At 39.7% G+C, this 22,638-nt stretch overlaps 1 protein-coding gene across 2 annotated transcripts in view; it reads left to right on the top strand.

Moving 5' to 3' along the window:
* The window catches only part of LOC149263519 (ATP synthase subunit B), a 372,029-nt gene that overhangs the window by 74,598 nt on the left and 274,793 nt on the right, over positions 1-22,638 (top strand). For both annotated transcript variants that reach the window (XM_089426453.1, XM_089426451.1), the window contains exons 2-3: positions 13,379-13,447; positions 13,684-13,732. In XM_089426453.1, the coding sequence (XP_089282579.1) occupies positions 13,379-13,447; positions 13,684-13,732 (118 nt within the window). The remainder of the gene's footprint in view (positions 1-13,378; positions 13,448-13,683; positions 13,733-22,638) is intronic.

The following is a 22,638-nucleotide window of genomic DNA, read 5'->3' as shown; positions in this document are numbered from 1 at the left end:
ATCCTAGCAACTTGAATTAGAATTATGTGACAAGTAAAATTATTAAGCACAACCAATTAAATTTCTTGAGACATAAATGATAGACTAATGCCTGAAGATTGATTACATGCACAATAGATATCAATATGCCAAGTTACCCAATGAAACATTTGCTGCAATTATGAGATGCAAAATCTATCCTAGATGAAATGCAGGATCTAATCTAATGTGAGGTGCAAGATCTTTGTTGCTTTTAGTTAATATGCCTATTCTAGGTGAATCCTTCCTCTCAATTATTTTGAATCTAGTCACAAACTCAAGTTGTACATAGAAGTCCATGGGAAGGAGGCTAAGGTCACATTAACGATACCTCCCCTGGAGTTCTAACGACCTAGATGCCTTCGTTCCTACAAGGGATTGCCCACATGATAACTGCAAGGTCACCTGTGTTAATTGCAAATGAGGGTCTAGACTTCTCAAATTGGGTGAAGAGGGTGGTCCTATCTTTCTTACAACCAAGCTTTTGCTTGGAGGTAAATTTTAAATGGGCACTTCTAATCTAGAAATGAAGATGCAAATGATGATGGAATTAGCTTTCGTAGCATTGGATGTGTTCTAGCCACAAAATTTAGTGGAGAGGCTAGAATACATAAGATCACCAAAACCCATAAATCATTTCTGGAAATTCCACCTAGAAGTGTCTCATAAATTGTTCTCGGATCCAGAGGGCGGGCAGAGGTTCCAGAGGACCGGAGAGACGAATTTCTTAGTAGTAGAAGGCAAAACAACTTAATTAGAGACCAGGTAGAGGCTAGACATCATAGCGACTACGCAGTGCAACGCAGAGGCTGACGCAAAGGCTTTAGGAGGACGAGTTCTTTGTAGGCAGGTTGTGCCGAGATTGCTTGCGGGGGAATGTTAATTCTCTCCAATAATTTTGCCCATATTTTCTTGCTATGGATTGCTAGTGATCCAGATTGTACTAAGATTTTTACTGATGCATAATAATAAAAACCCTCACTGCTGCACCGGTTTTCTCAAGTTGGGTTTTTTCGGGGACATTTGTCCAAAAATAATTGTCCCATATTTTATGTGTGTGCTAGCATTTCTTAGTTTCTAGCGAATTATTTTTCTGCAATATTTTGTCTGTGAAGGTTGCAGTGTGTTTATTTCGATATATGCTTTAGTAGATAAATTGTTAAATCAATTAAAAATTAGGAGAAATAATACCAGTTGTTGCAATAGGATTCTAGTGCAGGAATTTTCACACGGTATCAGAGCGCAGTTGATCAGCTGGAGAGCTCAAAAACAAAGGAAAGGAATTTCGCTGCTCAGTAAGGGCAGCGTAGTATTTTTCCAGGAGGTCGAGTTGTTTGAGGAGGTTCGTTTTTTTTTTTTTAATGTAGAGCGAGTGGCAGAAAAATTCGATCCTTCCAGATCGAGTGATTCTAGAGGCAGAGGGAGCAACTCAATGCTTTCGTTGGGCAGATCTCTAGCTGGATGCAGGGGTTTTGCAGCAATTTGTTGAAGTAGAACCAATGCCGGGGTGGAAGAGAGAAGAGCACACACAGGGAAAATTTTCCTGAGGGAATTTCTAGTCTCGAGAAGTTCGATTTTCCTTGTAGATTGGCATTAGTTGTGAGCATATCTTCTCACTCCAGAAGGGAATGCGAGTAGTGGAGCGAGCAGAAGGAAAGAAGTAGTTTTCGACAGTTTGTTGAGATGGCCACTGCTGGGCTTCGTGATCAGGGCAAGTTGGATGGAGCTTCCAACTACGTCATCTAGAAGGCAAGGATGCCATTCCCCTTCTAGATGAATATGGCCTGAAAGCCTATATTGATGCTGCAGTGGCGATTCCTCATGATGTAGATCAGTAGAAAGAATACAAGAAAGAGATGGTGCGAGCGAAGCAGTTGATCTTGGATGGAGTCCGAGATCACATTGTCTCACATATAGCTAGAAAAGATACTGCCAAACAAATGTGGGATGCTCTCTCCACGTTATATGAAGGAACTTCCGAGCAACGAAAGATGTTTCATGAGGAGAAGTTGAGATGCATCCGAATGTAGAAGGGCGAAGGCATAGATCCCTTCCTTACCAGGATTTAGGAGGTCTGGGACCAGCTACCAGCGGTTGGGGCAACGCCTCAACAAACGGAGCTAGTGCGATTGGCACTCAATAGTGTCTCAGAGGATTGACAGGTCTTTGTCCAAAGCATATTAGGCAGAGATAGGCTACCAGAGTGGGACAAGATGTGGGCCAATTTGCAGCAGGAGGAGTTGAGACGAGCTCTGTTAAAGAGCTCCATCAGTGGTAGCAACAACAACAGTAGCGGATCAAAGATGGTAAAGGAGGAGGAGAATGTGGCCTTTACATTAAAGGGTCCCAGTTAGGGGCAGGGGGAGCAGAGGAAGAAGAAGAACATGTCAAAGGTCAAATGCTTCAGATGTGGTGAGATTGGTCACTACAGTACCCAATGTCCTCTCAGGAAGAAGGACAAGGAGGAGAAGTAGGTAGCTTTTGCAGAGATCGACAAGTTGCCCCCTAGACTGGAGGAAGACTTCACGAAGTTCGCAGATATACCTCCAGGAGTGAGGTGGGGAGATTTTGGTATTATAGTCCCAGAGAACTATAGAGATTGGGGAGGTTCCTTGAGGAGTCCACCTCATGGATCATTACCTAGCTACAGGGGTCCACAATATTCAATAGCAGGATGGATCAATGGCAGTTGGTGCAGTCAGTACGAGAGTGACAGTTGCAGACCAGTAGTAGTCAAATGCTGAGGAGCGCAATGCAGTGTTGACAGCAGAGCCGGTGGCTCAGTACAGAGTTGGTAGTCGTGTAGATTCCTTAGTGACGGTGTGGCTCAGTACAGTGTTGGCAGCCGTGTAGATTCCTCTGTGAAAGTGCAGATGCTAGTAGCAGTTAGAGACTCAGTAGTTGATTCAGTATTTTGGATGCTTTTTAGTTGCTGATCTTGCAGTTGCAGCAACAATAGATGAGAGGGAGTTGCAGTGCAGATGTGGTGTTGGTAGCACTATGGCAGTGTCAGCAGTAGCACAGATGCAACGTATATCAGAGTTGCGCAGTGGTTGGTGGGCAACAACAACCAGACATTAGCAACGTGACAGGAGATGATACAGAGACAGAGTGTTGTGGCAGGGTGTGCAACACTAGAACACATTCCTCGCTAAGAGGGAGTGTTAGTTTTTGTAGCATCGGATGTGTTCTAGCCACAAAATTTGGTGGAGAGGCTAGAATACATGAGATCTCCAAAACCCATAAATCATTTTTGGAAATTCCACCTAGAAGTGTTTCAATTAGATTATTAACCATTTTTAAATATTTCCTAAGTCTAAACTTAGGGAATATGGTTAATATTAATTGAGATAAGGTGAGAATCATCTGGAAACTCACATAGATCGATCCAGAGATGATTCTAGGCATTGATTAAGTTTTAATCTTGGTCGTTGGTTCTCCAACAATGGATTATAAGAAGAGATCGATGTGGTGATGGAGAATACACTTGAGTAGTTCAATTTCTTGGCAAATCGATTTCCAGAGTAGCAACAATCAGTTGCTCGAGAGAGCTAGAGATCAAAGCAGTGAGTGAGGGGCATGAACAATGATTCAAAGGAAGTTTTCCAGATCCAGAGAGGCAGCAGCAAGAGGGCCGAGTTATCCCAGTGAGGCAGCGCAGAGCTTTGCGCAGTAGCTTCAGAGAGGGCAGTGCGATTTACTGGAGAGAAATCATTCTTAGATCCAGAGGCCGGGTAGAGGTTCTAGAGGGACGTAGAGACGAATTTCTCAGTAGCAGAAGGTAGAACGACTTCATCAGAGACCAGTCAGAGGCTAGACCTCATAGAGACTACACAGTGCAACACAAAGGCTTTAGGAGGTCGAGTTCTTTGTAGGCAGGTTATGCTGGGATTGCTTGTGGAGGAAGGGTAATTCCCTTCAATAATTTTGCCCAGATTTTCTTGCTATGGATTGCCAATATCAGGCATCCAGATTGTACTCAGATTTTTACCGTTGCATAATAATAAAAACCCTCACTGCTGCATCAGTTTTCCCAAGTTGGGATTTTACGGAGACATTTGTCCAAAAATAATTGTCTCATATTTTATGTGTGTGTGCTAGCATTTCTCAGTTTCCAGTGCATTATTTTTCCGCAGTATTTTATTTGTGAAGGTTGTAGTGTGTTTATTTTGATATTTGCTGTAGTAGATAAATTGTTAAATCAAATAACAATTAGGAGAAATAAGACCAGTTGCTGCAATAGGATTCCAATGCAAGAATTTTCACGCTATCTTTCTTACAACCAAGCTTATGCTTGGAGGTAGATTTTAAATGTGCACTTCTAATCTAGAAATGAATATGCAAATGATGATGGAATTAACTTGCTTCAATGAGATTATAAATATGTAAAATGCTTCAATATGACAATGTTAAACCACTTGCAATCAAGATTATCAAATATTACTTCTCAACACAAGATTACAAGAATGCCAATAGCAACCTATGAAGCACTTTAGAGAACACTTAGAGAATATCTCAATGAAATAAGATTAGCAATATTAATTACTCAATGATTCAAGGTGTTTATCAGAGCTCATTAATGTATCAATTAGAGTTCTTATTATAGTTCTCTTATGCTTATGTTACTCAACAATTAGAAACAAGAGCAACTTTAATGTTTCTCAAGCACAATAAATAGAGCACAAATGAGAGCAATGAGATTGCTAACAGTGAGGCACAATAATGCAATTAACAAATGATATGCTAGAGATGCAAGGATGCGAGATACAAAACAAACTAGTTATCCTCAAGACAAAAAGAGAGACAATGCTTTTATCATTCAATTATTACTTGGAAAATGCACCAAACCTCAACAATACTTATGCCAATCAGATCAACCCACTGTCACTATGAAAAACAATCCCAAAAAATCACTTGGAAACAGGCTAAGACAATACTGATTAAGCCCTTAGTTAATGTGTAATGTTCCTTCAGTTTCTTAGGCTTCTTAGGATCAATTTTAGGACTTCTTTAAGGTGATTATGAGATGATTATGCCACTGTTATGCTAATCTTCAGATCTAGACTATTTATGACAATCACGATTAGAGAGATGATAGGGGGAGAGCAAATACTTCAGATCTAGACTATTTATGACAATCAAGATTAGAGAGATGATAGGGGGAGAGCAAATACTTCAGGGCTTATGGCCTTGCTTCAATGCCAAGTGAGATAATTTGAGGCACCAAAGAGGAATGATTTGACAATGTTTAGGCCTTCAAACACCTGCAAACACAAAGTATTAGCCCTAGAACCAATTTCAATGATAGATCATGCCCTCATAAGCTCGCGACTATGCCTAGTAGGCCTCGAAAGGCTTGTGGCCTAGTGAAATAGTGGCCCTGAGCCTTGCGACTAGGGTTAGAAGGTTAATGTGATGGGAAAATAATAAAAGAAAGCCCTCAAACCCTCTTCAAAGTAGATAATAGTTCTGCAAAACAAAATGTTAGCCACCAAAACATGACTTAAAGTTTTTTAAGAGATCAAAATATTACATTGATTACCTGTTGATGGAAAACACTTCACAAACCCTTGGAAAAATGGTTTTAGGCCTATAAACAAAGGTTAGATCAAAGATAAAACCAATGTAATCAAAATGAAGTACCTCCAACCCTTGCGACCCTCCTTAAGAGGCCAAACTAGGCTTGCGACTAGGCCAAGATAGCCTCAATCCCTTGCGGTTAGCCTCAACAAGACAAAATATATTAGATTCAAGCTCAAAATGGCTATAACCACAAGAAATCCACCTGCAAATACTTCAGATGACAAAAATTTATGAGAAACCCAGTTTATGTAGTGAAAAGCCCTCCTAGGGCTAGGGGCTCCCTCAAGAGGCAAGGCGTTGCAATTTGGAGATATGGGTTTGGTAGATCAAGGCTTCTAGACCCTAGATCTACCCTTAAAACTTGAACGCCCTCCTTCCTTTGGCTGGGCGACTCCTCCAAAGAAGAATGTGTGCCCAGACCCTAACCATCTAGGCTAGGTGAGGGCTTAAACCCTCTAACTTCAAATTTGTACCTAAAAACATAGTCTTTGGCACCTGCAAGTTAGATAAATAGAGACAATCCATGAGATCTGGGAAATTTGAAAATAAAACCCCAACAATTATGTACACAAGCTAAAATACAAGGGTTAGTAGATTTATTTACAAATTATTCACAATATTTACAAGAAAATATTAGCTCTATTAAGCAGATAAACCTTTATAGCACAATTAGATTTCGAAAATGAGTGAAATGAATAATTTTTAATTAATGCACTAGCCAAAACCTTGCACCATAAATCGTTAGATAAGCCGAGAAGCCAAACAAGACGTAGTCTCCTCAAAGTCTATGTACTTGGGGGTTGCCCAAGGGCTGAATCACCTGAAGATCTCTACACACTCAAAAGATAGATTGTTAGATCATAGGGGTTCGATTCACACAAGAAACCCAAAGATCTAGAGATACTTGCTAGATCTACTAGATTTAGAGTGTTTACTCTAGCCCAATACCTAATGCAAGATACCTGTGCAAATAGATAATCCAACCACTGACCATGAAACAATAATCTTTAGTAATAAACCATTAGAGCATTAAAATCATTCAGCACATACCATAAATCATTGAGATAGAGACACCTTGAATTGAAACCCCAAAGACTTTTGATTTTATTCCAAAAAAATCCAACAGAGATTAGTTCAGTACATCAGATCATCATAACATGCTTAATGAGAAGCCCCAGGCGTCCTTATATAGAAAAAAATGAGAGTTCTAGGCCCCTTCAAGTGGAAAAATGGCTAGTTTGACTTGATCCCAAGCTTGATCCTTGTCAAATTAATTTTGTCCCTTGATAATTGCTCCACGAATCTCCAAAAACTTCGATCCCTTTAGAAAATCGAACTTCTAGGTGCATTTGGTCCTTTGGAGAATCTTCAAAAATAGAATCGTCTTTACTTGTGCAAAATAATTAAATTTTTGGCCCAAAAATTTCGATTTGTTGGAAAAATAGTCTTTGAGGTCCAAAGATTTTTTGGATTGGGACATTCTGCCTTGGAAATGAGGCTTTTAATTTTGACCTGAAACTTTTTCTTTGAAAAATAGTCTCAATAATTTGTTTATAATTTTTCCACTTGGAGAGTAATTAATTTTTTCCTCTCATTTTATTTTATTTTGACAATTTTGGGCCATTTTTTTTTTGCCAGAAAATTAAATAATAGACTCAGGAGGGGATTACAAATATTTTTCCATCCTCTAAGCAGATCTAAAAAATATTTTGGTAATGGTGTTCTAATTATGAGGAACCATTCACCAAAAATATTCCTAGACACACTTTTAACATCAAGATATTACAAAAATCAACCCTTAGAAGGGGAATTTTACACAAACACAACATTTGTAGACACAACCAAATTTTGCGACACAAGGCACATGATCTAGTATGATAAAAATACATAGACTCGATAACACTAGGACTCACCTAAAACCTTATCAACGAGTTCCACCCTATCTTTGGGGTATGTTTGGGAGAAAAACTTTGCTAATTATTTGTGTTTAGAAAAACAAATAAGTAGGGAGGTTAAAAAACTCCCTAGAGTGAAACCCTTTGACAAGAAGCATAGGCTTACTTAGGTGTTGTTACATGGCTTAATAGTCATACTAGAATCATTTTTACAATATATTTGTAGAATTTGGGATTATTATGATGATAATTATTGAAAATTTTTTATCCACTGCTTTGCACTTTGCTTCTTGGAACTGTTGACATGTACATGGTCAACAAGCCAGAAGCAACGATCAGTTGCATTGAGCCCAACATAGGTCGAGTACATGGTTGACAGTTTGGCTGCATGCGAAGCTACTTGGTTGAGGAAGCTACTCGTGGGCTTGTTTAGACAGGAGCTAGAGCCCACCGTGATCCACTGTGACAATCAGAGCTGCATCAAGCTCTCTAAGAATCTAGTGTTTCACAATCGCTCAAAGCACATTGGGATACACTATCATCACATCAGGGACATTGTTTAGAGAGGTACAATTAGACTCCAGTACATATCAATAAAGGAGCGGACAAGAGACATTTTGACCAAGGCTTTGCCAAGGGGTAGATTTGTTTACTTCAGAGACAGTTTGAGTGTAGTGCAGAACACCTTCCTCACTAAGAGGTGTTGAAGAATCTAGGGTAATTAGATGTGGTGTGATTCTTCTTGACTTGGTAACATTTTGTGGAGTCTTTTTACTTTTCTTGTTAGCTTAATCTTCTTCTTCTTATTAATGCATGTGTTTGTACTTCATCAAACTGCTACCAAAACATAAGAACAAGAACACAAGATGTTGGCTCTCTGCCAGGGCTAAAACCTCTCTTCTTGAGAGGAAAACCCTTTAGGAAGTTTCTCTTATTAATCAATGCCAAACCCTAGACCCTTGACTAGGATGTCCTCCAAGCACAAGTCAAGTCCTTCCTCTATTCTGCACTTTGTTCCCGACACATTGACTTCCTCCTTCCAACACTTTTCTCCCCAGTACTTCGTCCTTTTCTTCACTGCTTTGTCTAGAGATAGACCTTGGCTAGTTAGCTTCTTGATGAGATATTCATCTTCCTTCCTTCAAGATGTTTTTTCACTTAATGAGACATCCTTCTCTTGATCCAACAAAGTTTTTCTTGAGGTAGGTCTGCAAACCTGATGTGACTGAACAACAACTCTAATTTCCCACGCGTGGAAGGTACCCTTGGAGAGTTAGGGTCCTTTTTGCCTTTGCTGGAGAGAGGGACTTCTTCGCTTGACTTGGGAGGCCTTGTAGGCCTAATATTTAACCCAAACACTAACAAATTCTGAATTGTGATATTACCGCTGTTGTATCCGCAAACTGTCCTCTTTTACATCGCATGTGTGACTGTTTCTTGCCCTAGGAACAGTCCCATAACTTCACTTTTTCTTCTCCTTCCTTCACTGCACTAGGAGACCCTTAAACTTGTCTTTTTGTCACTTCTTCTCGGCTTGTATACTTCGCTGATTTCAGATGAGAGTTGCTTGACGTTATAGTGGAGTGGACAACCTTTATATATAGAGCACTGTCCCTCCTTTTAGGCCAACTAGAAGGCCGACATGCTATCTTTAGGCCGACATGAATTTATTTCATTGTTTTGCTTCATTTGGAGGACATTGCTGCATGGAGAGGACTTGGACTTTGCTTGGAGGTATTCCTTTGACCTTTATACCATTTTATACATAGTGTAACATGCCCTCAAAGGGTCTTACATAAATACATTGACTCTTTGACTTCCTAGAAAACTTAAACATGTCCTTGACCTAATTCAATGAGCAAGAAACTCATTGACAAATATCATAAAAATAATTTCTCTTTTCTTGAATAAATACAAATATCAAAGATACATTTAGGAAGACCAAATCTAGTTACACTTTCTTCAACAAGAGGGACTGTTGATTGGAGGAGAGGAGCAAGGGTTTTGCTTGCCTAAGTGCCAAGGCTAGTAGAGGGACCCATAAGACAACCACTTAAGCATATTATTAATTTAATTAACTATATCCTGAAGTTGGACTTAGGAAAAATTAAAATCCTAAAGTCAACTTATGATTTAATTTCAACCCTTCATGATGATTTAATCTCAGCCATTGTGAGTGATGGTGTGGCATAGGTCGAATTATAAGAGGGAATAAAGCGCAAAAGTAGCTAGTTCGACTTTAGCATAGATTGTGTGTTAGCTCAGCAGGGAGACTAGGGTTTTTAACAGTCAACAGAAGATCAACGACCAAGAGGGAGAGAAAGAAGAGGGCCGAATAACTCTTACACAACCTAGCATCAGCGCGGTTGTATAGTGCGTAGTGGAAGAGTGCATCGCATGTTGGTACAATTGTGCATAGAGAGGTTGTACTGTGCCTCCGTACATTAGCACAAGCACGTAAGGGCTAATTCGATTTTGCTTGGTTCAACTGTTCAGAGGATTTTGTTGTAAAAGGGAAGTGCTCCCTTGTTGTAAAAATTATGAAGATTATTATTGTTGAAGCTGATAGCAGACTGTAACAACCCAAGTCAAAAATCCATGTAATAAAGTTAATAAAGGTAAAATAATAACCAAGGTCATGGGACACGTATTCCAAGCTGAATGTTGGGCAAAAACATAGTGATGGGGATCACTTGTGATTAATTAATGGGTATGGAAATTGGCAAAGGCAATGGCAAAGGGTTTGAAAAGACATGAGACATTTATTGGCATTTTATCTATGAAAATAATGGAAAATAGGAGAAAAGGGAGGTGAAAGGTCATAGGTTGCATATGAGGAGGAAAATGAAGGAAAAATAATGGAAAATGAAGAAAATAGAGGCCTCATTAATAAAAAGGTTTTTGAGGATCGGTTTCTAGCTTTTTGCCAGTTCAGTTTTGGAGCTCTCATTTTCACTCTCTCTCTCTCATACTCTTAGACACTTAGAGTTTTCTTGGAGCACTCTTGGAGGAGTGTGGCATACTTGGGATTTGGAGCAAGAAGGCAAAGGAAGAGCAGGAAAGCGTAAGAGGACATTGGGATCAACAACTACAACGAGTTTTGCTTGTAGGTACCGAGTTGCATGTATGATTCTTTGCTAGTTCTGGTGTGCATGGCACATGCATATGGTTTCTTGGTTATGATCTGTCATTGACATGGAGGATTGCCTGGATTGACAATAGTTTTTCCTAGCCTTGCCATTTCCTGGATAGCCATGGTGTTGTGGGTTTCTTTCCTTTTGTTTTTTGGTTGGTTCTCATGTTCCTTATGGATGTGGGTTGAGTTACTAGTTCCTGGAGCCTTGGTTGGACAAATGCTCTGGAAGCCCTGTAACAACTTGGGTTGAGTTACTAGTCCTGGAAGTCTTGGTTGGACAAATGCTCTAGAGCCCTTGGTGGGTTGAGTTACTAGTCTTGGAAGCCCTGGTTGGACAAACGCTCTGGAGCCCGACAACAACTGTGGGTTGAGTTACTAGTCCTGGAAGCCTTGGTTGGAACAAATGCTTTGGAGCCCTAGACAACTTGGATAGAGACCGATCTGGTGATGGTTAGTGATGTCCGACCGTGAGGTGGAATCACTGGTTGAGGGTTGAGGTGGTTTGGCCTTTGGAAGCCCTGGTTTGGTTTCGTTTGATTTGTTTCATGAGATCCCACATTCATGCTTGGAATATGGCGGGGGGTGATTGGCTGAAAGAGAGATTTGGTTCAGCTCAATCTATGGTCGGGTGGTATGTGAAGTCCTCGACTTGTTTGGTTTTGCATATGTTAATAAGAGCTCCTTTTCCTTTGGTATTTTATGAGTAAATGTGCTTGCCATTATGTGATTTTAATGGTTGTTTCCTCATTGATATATCTCTGGTTATTTGCTGGTTATAAGCATGTTTTATGACAATTATGATGTATGGCTCTCATCATGTTTTGGTTAGTATATGAAATGTTAATGAATGAATGACCTAATAGATAACAATGCAGCTATTGTGAGGAGATATCAATCCTCTTTGACGATTCTCAGATAAGTATGAGACCCCTATGCTTAGATTTGTTGTTGTGACCTGTAGATTACATGTTCTTGATGTGTTTGACGAAATTCCTGTCATGGCTAGTAGGGGTCAGATCAAGTCTTTGTTCAAGTGTTTTCATTAGTAACCTTGTTTCTATGTTATTTATCATTTTTGGAAGTTTCATGAAGTTCTGGGCAGTGGCTTGAGTCCTAGCCCTGAAAAAGTGGCACAAATTCCAGGGTCACTAGCACTGAACTGCCTTGAAAAAGGCCATAGTCGCATGGATGCCTTGCTGTGGGATCGACTGGAGGGTCCTAGTCGCATGCATGCCTTGTCATGGAAGCGACTGAGGCTCTAGGTCAGTGAAAAAGCAAGTTCTTTCAGGGTTTGGACACCCGAAGGGGTTGGTTGGCTCCAAAAGGTTCTGTAGCTTATGAGGGAGGTCATATTGGCCTTGTCATGTCGATTCTACTTCCTTAATTGTACATGGGGAGTTGAATGATATCATAGTAACTCTTCGTCACATGTTTACCCCGGTTGACTGGTTAGCTTGGGTAAATGTGGGAGGAGTGTGGTTACAAAAACACACACAATTTGTAGGTTTTCCCTGGAGCTGAGGTTTCTTGGGTATATCCCGTGTCTTATGTGTTGTCTTCAGCTTTATTTATTTCTGCTGTTCATGCTATAGTTAGAAAATTCAACGTATTTGTGATCTAAGTTTTCAGAACAACAATTTAGTTGTTTTCTGGTTGCATACTTAGAAAATCATAAATTGGTTGCTGGGTTTTAAGGGAAACTAACAGTGTGAACTATCATGGTATGTTTCATTGATTTATTTATGTTAGTTTTTGGATGTTCTGAGTTGTTCTACTAGGAAGAGGGCACATCTGTGTTGAAAGGGATTCATTGCAGGATGGATGTGCAACATTGGAGAGATCCCATACAGTAATTGGTCAAACCAGTTGGTAACAAAATTGTCCCATAGTCAATAAACTACTAATATTTCATAACTCATTACAAGGATGCACACCAGAAAAGTTGTAGTATTCCTATCAAAGAATTAGAATAGTATCTACTTAAGAAGTATGAGTTCACATCCATCCCCATCTTATTGGGTATATATACATTCATACACGTGTATATAGACAGCCTTTTCTGGATTCCAGCCCAACTGAAACTAGCATGTGTGCCCCAATTGATCTACTGCCCGCCCCTAAATCATTCTCACTCAATTCAGTCTCGCTCCCCATTCCCCAACCAATTGTTCATCCGCACAAACTCCCTCCTCCCCCACAAGCAAATGCAAAAAGAAAATAGGAGCAACTCTACCCTACTTCCCCATCAATTCCATTTTTTCACCCCCACCAATTCCACCACCTCTTCATCATCCACCCCTCATCTCAGCCATCTGCATTTTCACAGATTCTCATGCAATTTTTTACCATGGGTTCATACTAGTAAAACATCATTTATAATATCAAGATGGAGCTTGCATGGGGTAGATGTGCAAATTTGGATTCGATCTTTGGTTGTAAGATATAAGTGTTTATCAAGTATTTATCAACTGTGTGAGTAATGTTGGTCTCCAAAAGAGTGATTCTCTCCTTGAGGCAATATATGTTTTCGTTTTCACACATCTCTTACAAGAAGTAGAGGGAAGCTAAAAGTTCAATAATTAGGTAAGGAATAATTTCAGAACCTTGCTTTGCTGTAGGCCTTCTGGATCAATATGAGTTTTATAGATTTCTTCAGCAACATAAGCTTCTGCTCCTGCATTTCTTTCAGAGAATTGTAAGTTGTTTCATCAATGAATCTAACATGCCCAAAATCACTGTGCTAAAGGTTCAAGCATGTACTGATGAACATGAGATGGCGGAGAGGTGCAATCTGTTAGCTGATCAATTACCAAAGGTTTGGAAAATTGCGTTTTGATTACACTTCAACTTCTCTGATCGTTTGATTCCCTAGTGTATTTCATTGTCTTGGATTTTGTGATGTTTTTATTACCATCTAGGATCTGGGTTTCGTCTATGTTCTGAGCTATGTACCTGTAAATGTATGAATCTATATGGAGACTTCTGTTTCTGAGCCAGCTGTTGAGGGAAATGAATATATTCGATGATCACTTGCATTATTCCTTTTGTCAGATGCCAGCAACCCTTCTAGAGGAAGCATTATGCTGTAAGGCTAAACAAGGTGAGAGTTTCACTATTTGGATTTTCTGTAGCTGAGATGGTAGTTTACCTATCCAGCATGAAGTTAATAGCTAAAATCACTTTGATCATTGAATATTTAATTGCAAAGTCTTGATAATTATTATTAGACAAATTAGTAGGGATGTTCACCTCTCCCCATATTTGATATATGTATTCTTGAAACTAAGTTTATGAAAAACAGAACTCATTATTGTCACATGTAGAGAATGCTTGGAAGATGCCACCATTGGATTATAATAGCTAAAACAAAGATAATCCAGATGGAAATGCTTGGTGCGATTTAATATGTCTTTGATTTATGATGTGGCCAAACTTGGATGAAAAATTTAAATCAAATTTCCAAATTTCCCATGAAAATACCTCACTTTATAGTTGGAGGATGGAGATATTCTAATAGACACAAGAACCTGTTTGGTAATATCCTAGTTAATTTCTGAACTCAGCTCCTGGTAATTAATTCCTGGTGGATTTTATGTCTACTGGATAAAAACACAGCTGGGTTCTTAACATAAACATTCCGCGGAAGCAAAATCTTAACCAATCTCAATCACACATTTGACACACACAAATTCTGCTCAATCAATAGTTATTCATTAATAATAATATTAACCTACTTGTTGTAGTGCCCAAGTTTCGAATTACAGCAAACATATATATATTCATAAAATTGGAAAACAATAATGCATAAAACTGTAATCTGCCCATACCTGAACTGCTAGTTGATTTCCGATTCTGCTACTGAACTGACAATCCCGCTGCTGGTGATGCCGTGGCTGTTTTGACCCAATTTCGAGATGGCCAATACCACCCAACCAGACAGAGCAACCTGGTTGCTCAATCCAGAAAGCTCTCCACAGAGGCTCTCTGTCCCTCCGTGCCCAGAACCCAGACCACTTAAAGCTCTTCCACTGATAAGTCCCTTCTCCTGGTTTCCTGTTGATGAATTTATGCTTCTCTGGTTTTTCTGTCCCCCACTTCCGGTTCAGGCCTCTGCTATTTATTCCCTGACCTGGCGGTGGCCGCCCTCCCACTTGCAGCCACCGCCTCCCACGCATTGATGGCTCCGGATATTTCTTACTGTCCCAGCGCTCAGTAATAAGTGTTCAGCAGGTTCGACCGACTTTTATTAATGGCTGGGATATGTATAGATTCTTTTAGGGCAGCTGATATTTACGATTATAACATTTCCAGCATACGTTATAAGTTTTATAACTGATACCTTTATAACTTACATTATAATGTTATAAAGTTTAATGACACATTGTATAACGTTTATATTATAAATGCTATAAAGTTTTAAGATATATATATTATAACATTTAAATTATATATGATATAAAGTTAAGTAATATATCTTATAACATTTCTTTATATCTGTTATATAAGTTTAATGATATGTTTTATAAATTCATATTATAAAGTCTAACCATATACTTTAATAAAATTTAATACATATATATATATATTTATAAAGTCTAAAATTTTATTAATGGGTTGTTACATACATTCCCCCTTCTGAAAACTTCGTCCCGAAGTTAGAGCTTTTAGGTTCAAGGTTTTAATGGACATGACCTTTTTTATCCAGGTCCCCAAGCTATTCAAACTCATCCTATCCTCCCTAATCTCTTCTGCTCCCATCCTATCCGTCCTCTACTAGAGTATGCCATGGCGTTAATTTACTGACCTAACCATTCATAACACAAAGGTAACAGCGTCGGCTATACCGACCTGATTCCCAGTAGGCATCCGACAGTCATCATCACACGTCTAGGGGAGCGTGACTCGCACAGTCCTCCCATGACTCCAGGATTCGGAGGATAAACGGTGGGTAACACCTCCACCCCTCCAGTAGACTCAGGGCTACTACCCTATCATAGAATCACTTTGAGCTTTAACTGATCTGAGGTTCTGTCATCACGTGGCCATCTCGAAAATTGGATCAATTATCTGCAATCATAGTTTATCTGCCGGTTTATCTGCAATCTTACACTTACCCATGTATTTGTAAAATGTGCATCAGTATATTCGAAATAACTTATGTATTATTTACATATGATACTACAACATAACATAATTTTGTCATTTTCTATGCATGTATTCTGACTTTTCTTTAGGATGTATTCACTTCATATCTTCCATTTCAGTTGGTCATCTTTGACATGCATAAATAAAACAGATTTATATTGTTTTCAATTCCTACCAGAAGTAAAATCATTTAACGGCCTTAACATTACTTCAACATTTATAATTTAGTAAAATAATCACATATATTGTTTTGGTATCCATGTACCAGCAGGAATTTAAACACATATTATTTTGGTATCCACGTACCAGCAGGAATTTAAACATATATTATGCCACAAGGTTTCATGTTTATCACTAATCATTCAAATGTTTTGGGTCTCTGACAGTGGTGAAGTAAATATACTAAACATAGTGTAAAGTTCTTCAAAATGGACATAAACTAGGGTATCTCTGACATATGTCTTCTGTATTCTCCCAAGTTGCTGATCCAGGACTATACTTGTCCCACTGGACCTTAACTTGGTCCACCAGGCGGTTCCTCAGCTGACGAACTCTACGTTCCAGTATACGTAACGGTTCGACCGTTACTACTCCCTCGTCCGATACCTGCAATTCTTTCTACTGGATGTTATGAGATAGATCAGCTACATAATGTCTTAATACAGAAACATGAAATACATTATGAATTCTATGCAGGTGAGGTGGCAGGGCAAGACGATAGGCAACAGGTCCAACTCTTTCCACGACTTTAAACGGTCCTATAAATCAGGGTGACAGCTTTGTCCCTTTTCCGAATCGAATAGTACTTTTATTTGGTTTGATGCGGACGAAGACCTGGTCCCCTACTTCATACCTCCTATCAGATCAGTGAGCATCAGCATAACTCTTTTGTCTATCCTGAGCTTCCTTTAATCGCTGTCTAATCTGTCTGACCTGCGCTTCCATTTCATGGATTAATTCTGGTCCTATTATCACTCGATCTTCTAACCTGTCCCAACTTAACGGTGTTCTGCACGGTCTGCCATATAAAGCTTCAAATGGAGGCATCCCAATCGAACTGTGGTAACTGTTGTTGTATGCGAATTCAACCAAGGGTAAATACTTTTTCTAGAGTGATTGCTGATCCATTACATACATTCGCAACATGTCTTCAAGTACTTGATTTACTCTTTCAGTTTGCCCATCAGTCTCAGGATGGTAAGCAGTGCTTAAATTTAGCTGAGTACCTAAGGCTGTCTGCATGCACGTCCAGAATCTGGAAGTGAATCGCGAATCTCTATCGGATATAATCTTCTTAGGTACTCCATGAAATCTGATAATTTCGTTTATGAATACTCGAGCCACGTCAGCAACATCATAAGTATCTCTTACCGGAATAAAATGGGCGCTTTTTGTTAATTTATCCACCACTACCAGAATGGCATTGTGTCTTTGAGAAGTAAGAGGTAGTCCAGTGATAAAATCCATAGAGATGGTCTCCCATTTAGACATAGGTATGTCGTGGGGTTGTAAGAGGCCCGCAGGGTGACAATGATCTGCCTTTACTTGCTGACATTCCATACATTTTGCAACAAACTGAGTGATATCACGCTTCATGCCTGCCCAAAAGAAGAGTTTCTTGGTATCCGCATACATTTTCCCTACTCCAGGATGAGCACAGTATACTGCTTTGTGAGCTTCCCTGAGGATGGTATCTCGAAGATCTTTATCATCAGGAATGTACATCCTTCCATGGAATCGTAAGATCCCATCGCTTTCTAATTCATAACCCTCAAACTTAGATTCTTTTGCCTTAATCCCCTCAAGACTTGCCCTCACCTTTAAATACCAGCTGTCTTTTATAAGACGATCTAGTACTCGTTGTCTTAAGTCCACTTTGATGGGTATGAGGGAAAATATCCGGGGTCTCCTGCTTAAGGCATCGGCTACCACATTTTCTTTTCCCTTAATATATGATATTCCGAAGTCATATTCGCTTAGGAATTCACTCCATCGCCTTTGTCTGGCATTTAAATCTCTTTGGGTGAACAAATATTGTAGACTTTGATGGTCGCTTTTAAGTGTAAAATGTCGTCCCACCAGATAGTGTCTCCAGATTTTTAAAGCTAGCATTACAGCGGCCAATTCTAAATCGTGGGTAGCATAGAGTTCTTCATGAGGTTTTAGCTTTCTGGAAGCATAAGCTATCACTCCCTTATCCTGCATCAATACTGCACCCAGCCCCTGTTTGGATGCATCAGTACATACTGTAAAGTCTTTGCCCATATCAGGGACTCTTAGGATTGGTGCACTGGTGAGTAGTCTTTTGAGTTCAGAGAATGCTTTATTACATTCCTCAGTCCACTCATACTTAACACCTTTACGCTGAAGGGTTGTGATTGGCTTTGCGATTTTGGAGAATCCCTCCACAAATCTCCGGTAATAACCTGCTAAGCCCATAAAGCTTCGTATCTCATGTGCATTTTTCGGTATTGGCCATTCCATGATCGCTTTTACCTTCTCAGGATCTACTGAAATCCCTTCACCTGATATGATGTGACCCAAATAATGAATCTCTTCCTGAAAGAAGGAACACTTGGACAGTTTTCCATATAACTGACGTTCTCTAAGGCAGGACAATACTAACCGCAAATGCTCTTTATGCTCTTCTTCATTCTTGGAATAGATGAGAATATCATCTAAAAAGACTTGTACAAATTTATCAAGATACTGACGGAAAACACTGTTCATAAGATTCATGAATACGGCTGGCGCATTTGTTAACCCAAATGGTACCACAGTAAATTCATAGTGCCCAAAACGTGTCCGGAATGCAGTCTTAGAGATATCATTTTCAGAAATCCTTAGCTGATGATACCCTGATCGAAGGTCAATTTTTGAAAAGACGGCAGCTCCTTTCATTTGATCGAAAAGATCATCGATTCGCGGCATAGGGTATTGATTCTTTACTGTAGCTCGATTTAAGTCTCGATAGTCTATGCATAATCTTAAGGATCCATCTTTCTTCTTTACAAAAATTACCGGAGCGCCCCAAGGTGAGGTACTGGGCCGAATAAGCCCTATATCGAGTAGTTCCTTCAACTGGATTTGCAATTCCTGAAGTTCTAGAGCTGTCATTCTATAAGGCGTTTTAGAGATCGGTTGGGTACTTGGCTTTAATTCAAGAGTGAGATCCAATTCTCTTACCGGGGGTAATCCAGGTAGTTCCTTTGGAAATACATCCGGGAACTCAGCCAACACCGGATATTGTTCTAAGGATGGTCCATTTTCCTGGCTTACTTCGTGAATTGCATAAGCCTGACAACCCTTTCTTAAACAACGCTTCACCTGCATTGCCGAAATGTAGCGCAAAGAAATTTCTCTCTTGATTCCTTGAATTTGGATTACTTCTCCCTCATCATTTAAGCCCAAAATCCTTTTTCCATAACAATCTACCCACGCTTGGTGAGCTTCCAGCCAATCCATACCTATGATAAGATCATACGTCCCTAGGGCGGTGACATAGACTTTTAGTTTAGTCGAACAGACCCCTAGGTCAATTTTGCATTGATCCACACTCAAGCCCACGGTTTGGAGTTCTCCTGAGGCCATTTCCACTTGGTGGAAATCATTTTGTCTACGAGCTGCCAACCTACACTTGTTTAATGCATATGACGAAATGAAACTATTTGTGGCACCAGTATCAAATAAGATTTTGAGTTTTACACCATTGATAATACCTGAAGATTCCACTACAGTGGATTGATGGGCTGCTTGGTCGTGGTTGACTACTGCATGAATTCTATGATTACTTCGGTTGGCTGATACTGGCTCCTTCCCAGTCCTTTGCACTATATCCGATGACGCTTCTGGGCAGTTACGCTGGAAATGCGGCCCCCCGCACCCCCAACAATTGAGCTGCGCTGATCCTCTTGAGTCAAGGTGTGAATTTCTAGAGAACGAGCCGCGTCCTCCCATGTTGATTCCTCTCGCGCTCCTTCCTCTGCCGGTAGTCCCTCGCGATGCCCAAGGTCTGGTGTTGGACGATTCTGCGGCTATAGTGTTTACTGCCATGGGAACTCTTGTCCCCACACTTGGGGTAAACCTGCTACCGTAAGGGGGCCTTGAGCTACCTCCTCTGAAAACGTTCCGGGGAGCCTTCCCTGGAAACCCTGATTGAAAAGGCCCTGCTGGCCCCATATCCTTTTTGATTCCAAGGTGCTCTTCTGCATAACGGCTACATTCGACTGCCTCGGCTACAGATGATGGTTTCCACATACTTACCAAGGCTCTGATGCGAGGGTTTAACCCAAATATGAAGCGTTCAGCTTGACGTTCATCAGAGTCTAAGTAGGGAATGTATTTTACCAGCTCCATAAACCTTATTTCGTACTCTTCCACCGTTTTACTTCCCTGAATTAGTGTATGAAAGGCTCTGGCTTGCTGTTGTTGAAAGTATGGATGTAAATACTTCGCGCGGAACCTTTCCTCAAACAGATCCCAAGGAACGTTATCTGATGTAAGGTGTAGCTGCTTTTCTAGGTTTCCCCACCAAATCAGGGCACTTTCCTTTAGTTGAAACACGACAAATTTTGTTTTTGCTGAAGGCGAATATTCCCTTAACCTAAAGCACCGGTTCATCCCTTCCAACCACGCCTCAGCGCGTTCACCAGCTCGACCTCGCCTAATTTTCTGAAGCTCTCTAGAGATGTCTTCTCTCGATCCTCTGGGCTCCAAATTATGTGGTTCCGCTGAACTGGTGGCTACATGCTGAAACTCCTCTTTGTTTTTAGCCTTAGCTGATTCCTTTAATGTCTCCAATAAGGCCTCCAAAGAGTTCATTATCACAGTCAACTCTTGCGTTGGAGCGATGTTGACGGCTGCCTTGGTGGTGACGAGGGTGAGGGGGATGGCGATGGCGACGGTGGCGGCATTAATGGTGATGATGCTGCCTGATCACGTCGTCGTCGCTCATACGTCTTTACCATAGTAATGGTCCCTGAACACAAAATAAAATGTATATACATAAATTTTTTTTTGAGGCGGATAACCGAATTTTAATACACCAATTTCTTTGCAACATCACATTTAAAAACGGGTATAGTTTTGCTATTTTTACCCGCTAGGCGGATCTTACTGGTACCGAGGTCAAGGAGGGTGGTCACGTGACCTCCTTGTCCTAATGCAGGGTTTTCTAAAAATGAATAATGCAGAAGTGCATGGTTATTAGCCCCTCAGGTAAGACATCTAAAGTTTATTTACCTAATAACATCCCCAAAACGAAAATGTTACGGTAACATAACTGTCATACCTCAACCTGACTATAACATTTAAGGGGGTCATCTGTATCCATACCCCGAATATATTACAAGGATATGGATTAAATCTTTAGCTTGTATGTTTACCAGCATTGACAACTTTGGCAATAAATTGCAAGCAGTTTGCTATTGGTTCTAACATGTTGGTGCCTCCACTGATTGGAGCATGTATTAGCTAATTTGAAATTCCAAAAGTCAGAAGTAATCAACTCAGAAGTAGTTCTTCCTTCAGGTGATGGAAGTGTGCTAACTTATTGGTTTCCTGCCATGACAAAACATATGGCAGAATGTCACACCTTTATACAGTTGAGCACTGATTTTAATGATTGCACAGATCAACACTACAGTTGCTCTGGGCAGAGGAATTTGAGGCACTTTTATAGCACATTAAAATATATATTATTTCACAACAGTTATATATATTATCACCTACAAAGTGATTCAGAGTATGAACTAATATTTTATAAAGTTCTCTCAACTCAGTCACATTCTGGGGGTTGGCCAGTGGAGAAATAAGGAGAAAAAAAATTCAAGAAATAAGGAATGAAATGAAACAAGCTCTGGGTGATTGAGAAAATTACCAGGCTTTAGGCTCCTTGGCACAATTTGATAGGAAGCAAACTAGCCGCTTTTCATTCTAAATATATTGTCCTTTATGAGAGAATCAATTGTAGAAAAACTTAAGTTACTAATAAATTCATTCAGGTTCATCTTCTGTTATAAGTATTTGACAGATGCTTGAGTGTAACCCCTCTGTAGCCTCCAACGATCCTTATTAGTAAGATCATTGAGATGTGCCATGGCTTTCAAAATCCATTGGACCATTTAGTATTATGCGGTTCACTGTACTGTTCCTTTATGTTCTAACTTCTGGTATATGCCATGGTTTCCCACGGATTTAACATCCTTAAAAGGCCTATGTAAAATAAAATCAGTATTTACATTAAAATCTAAAGCATCATTATTACATTATGTAATAATAATAATTGTTTACTTTCAATATTAAGAAAGAAGAAGAAAACACAAATTGCAAATATGAGTCTGGATTTGGCATACAGAAGCTCTATTAAAAGCACATAATGCCAATGACTTCCCTGGAACCATTTCATGCATGCAATTTAAGATAACTTTTGAATGAACCTCTACACTTTCTCTGTTTCCCATTATTCTGTTTAAGCATAAGGCAATTATGAAGGATAAATTCCGCCAAATTTTATTAGTTTTCCACATTTTTGTCAAGGTACATATTGACGTTCTTTAAGATAATTTGTTACTGTTGTAAGCTATCTTGCTTAACCTATCTTTAGTATGTTCAAATGTAACAGCCAGTGCAACATGGCCATTAAAAGAATACGAAAGCACTTCAGAAAATTTATCATGCTTATGGTTGTTATTAAATATATTGTTATAACCGGATAAGAGCCCATGCAAAATGACCTTCCATTGAACTAAACGTATAGCCAGTTATAAAGCAGCTAATAACCAGCTTTAGCAAATATCTGAAATTATATTGACATGAAATACCTGAGTCTCTTTTACCAGTTTGTTTACTTAGTTGAAGGTC

Source organism: Pinus tabuliformis, chromosome 6 (assembly GCF_031772625.1).
Source record: "Pinus tabuliformis cultivar Carrire ecotype Pingquan chromosome 6, CPIR1, whole genome shotgun sequence".
Taxonomy (NCBI): domain Eukaryota; kingdom Viridiplantae; phylum Streptophyta; class Pinopsida; order Pinales; family Pinaceae; genus Pinus; species Pinus tabuliformis.
The sequence above is the reverse complement of the archived record's forward strand: the minus strand, read 5'-3'. Positions and strand labels throughout refer to the sequence as shown.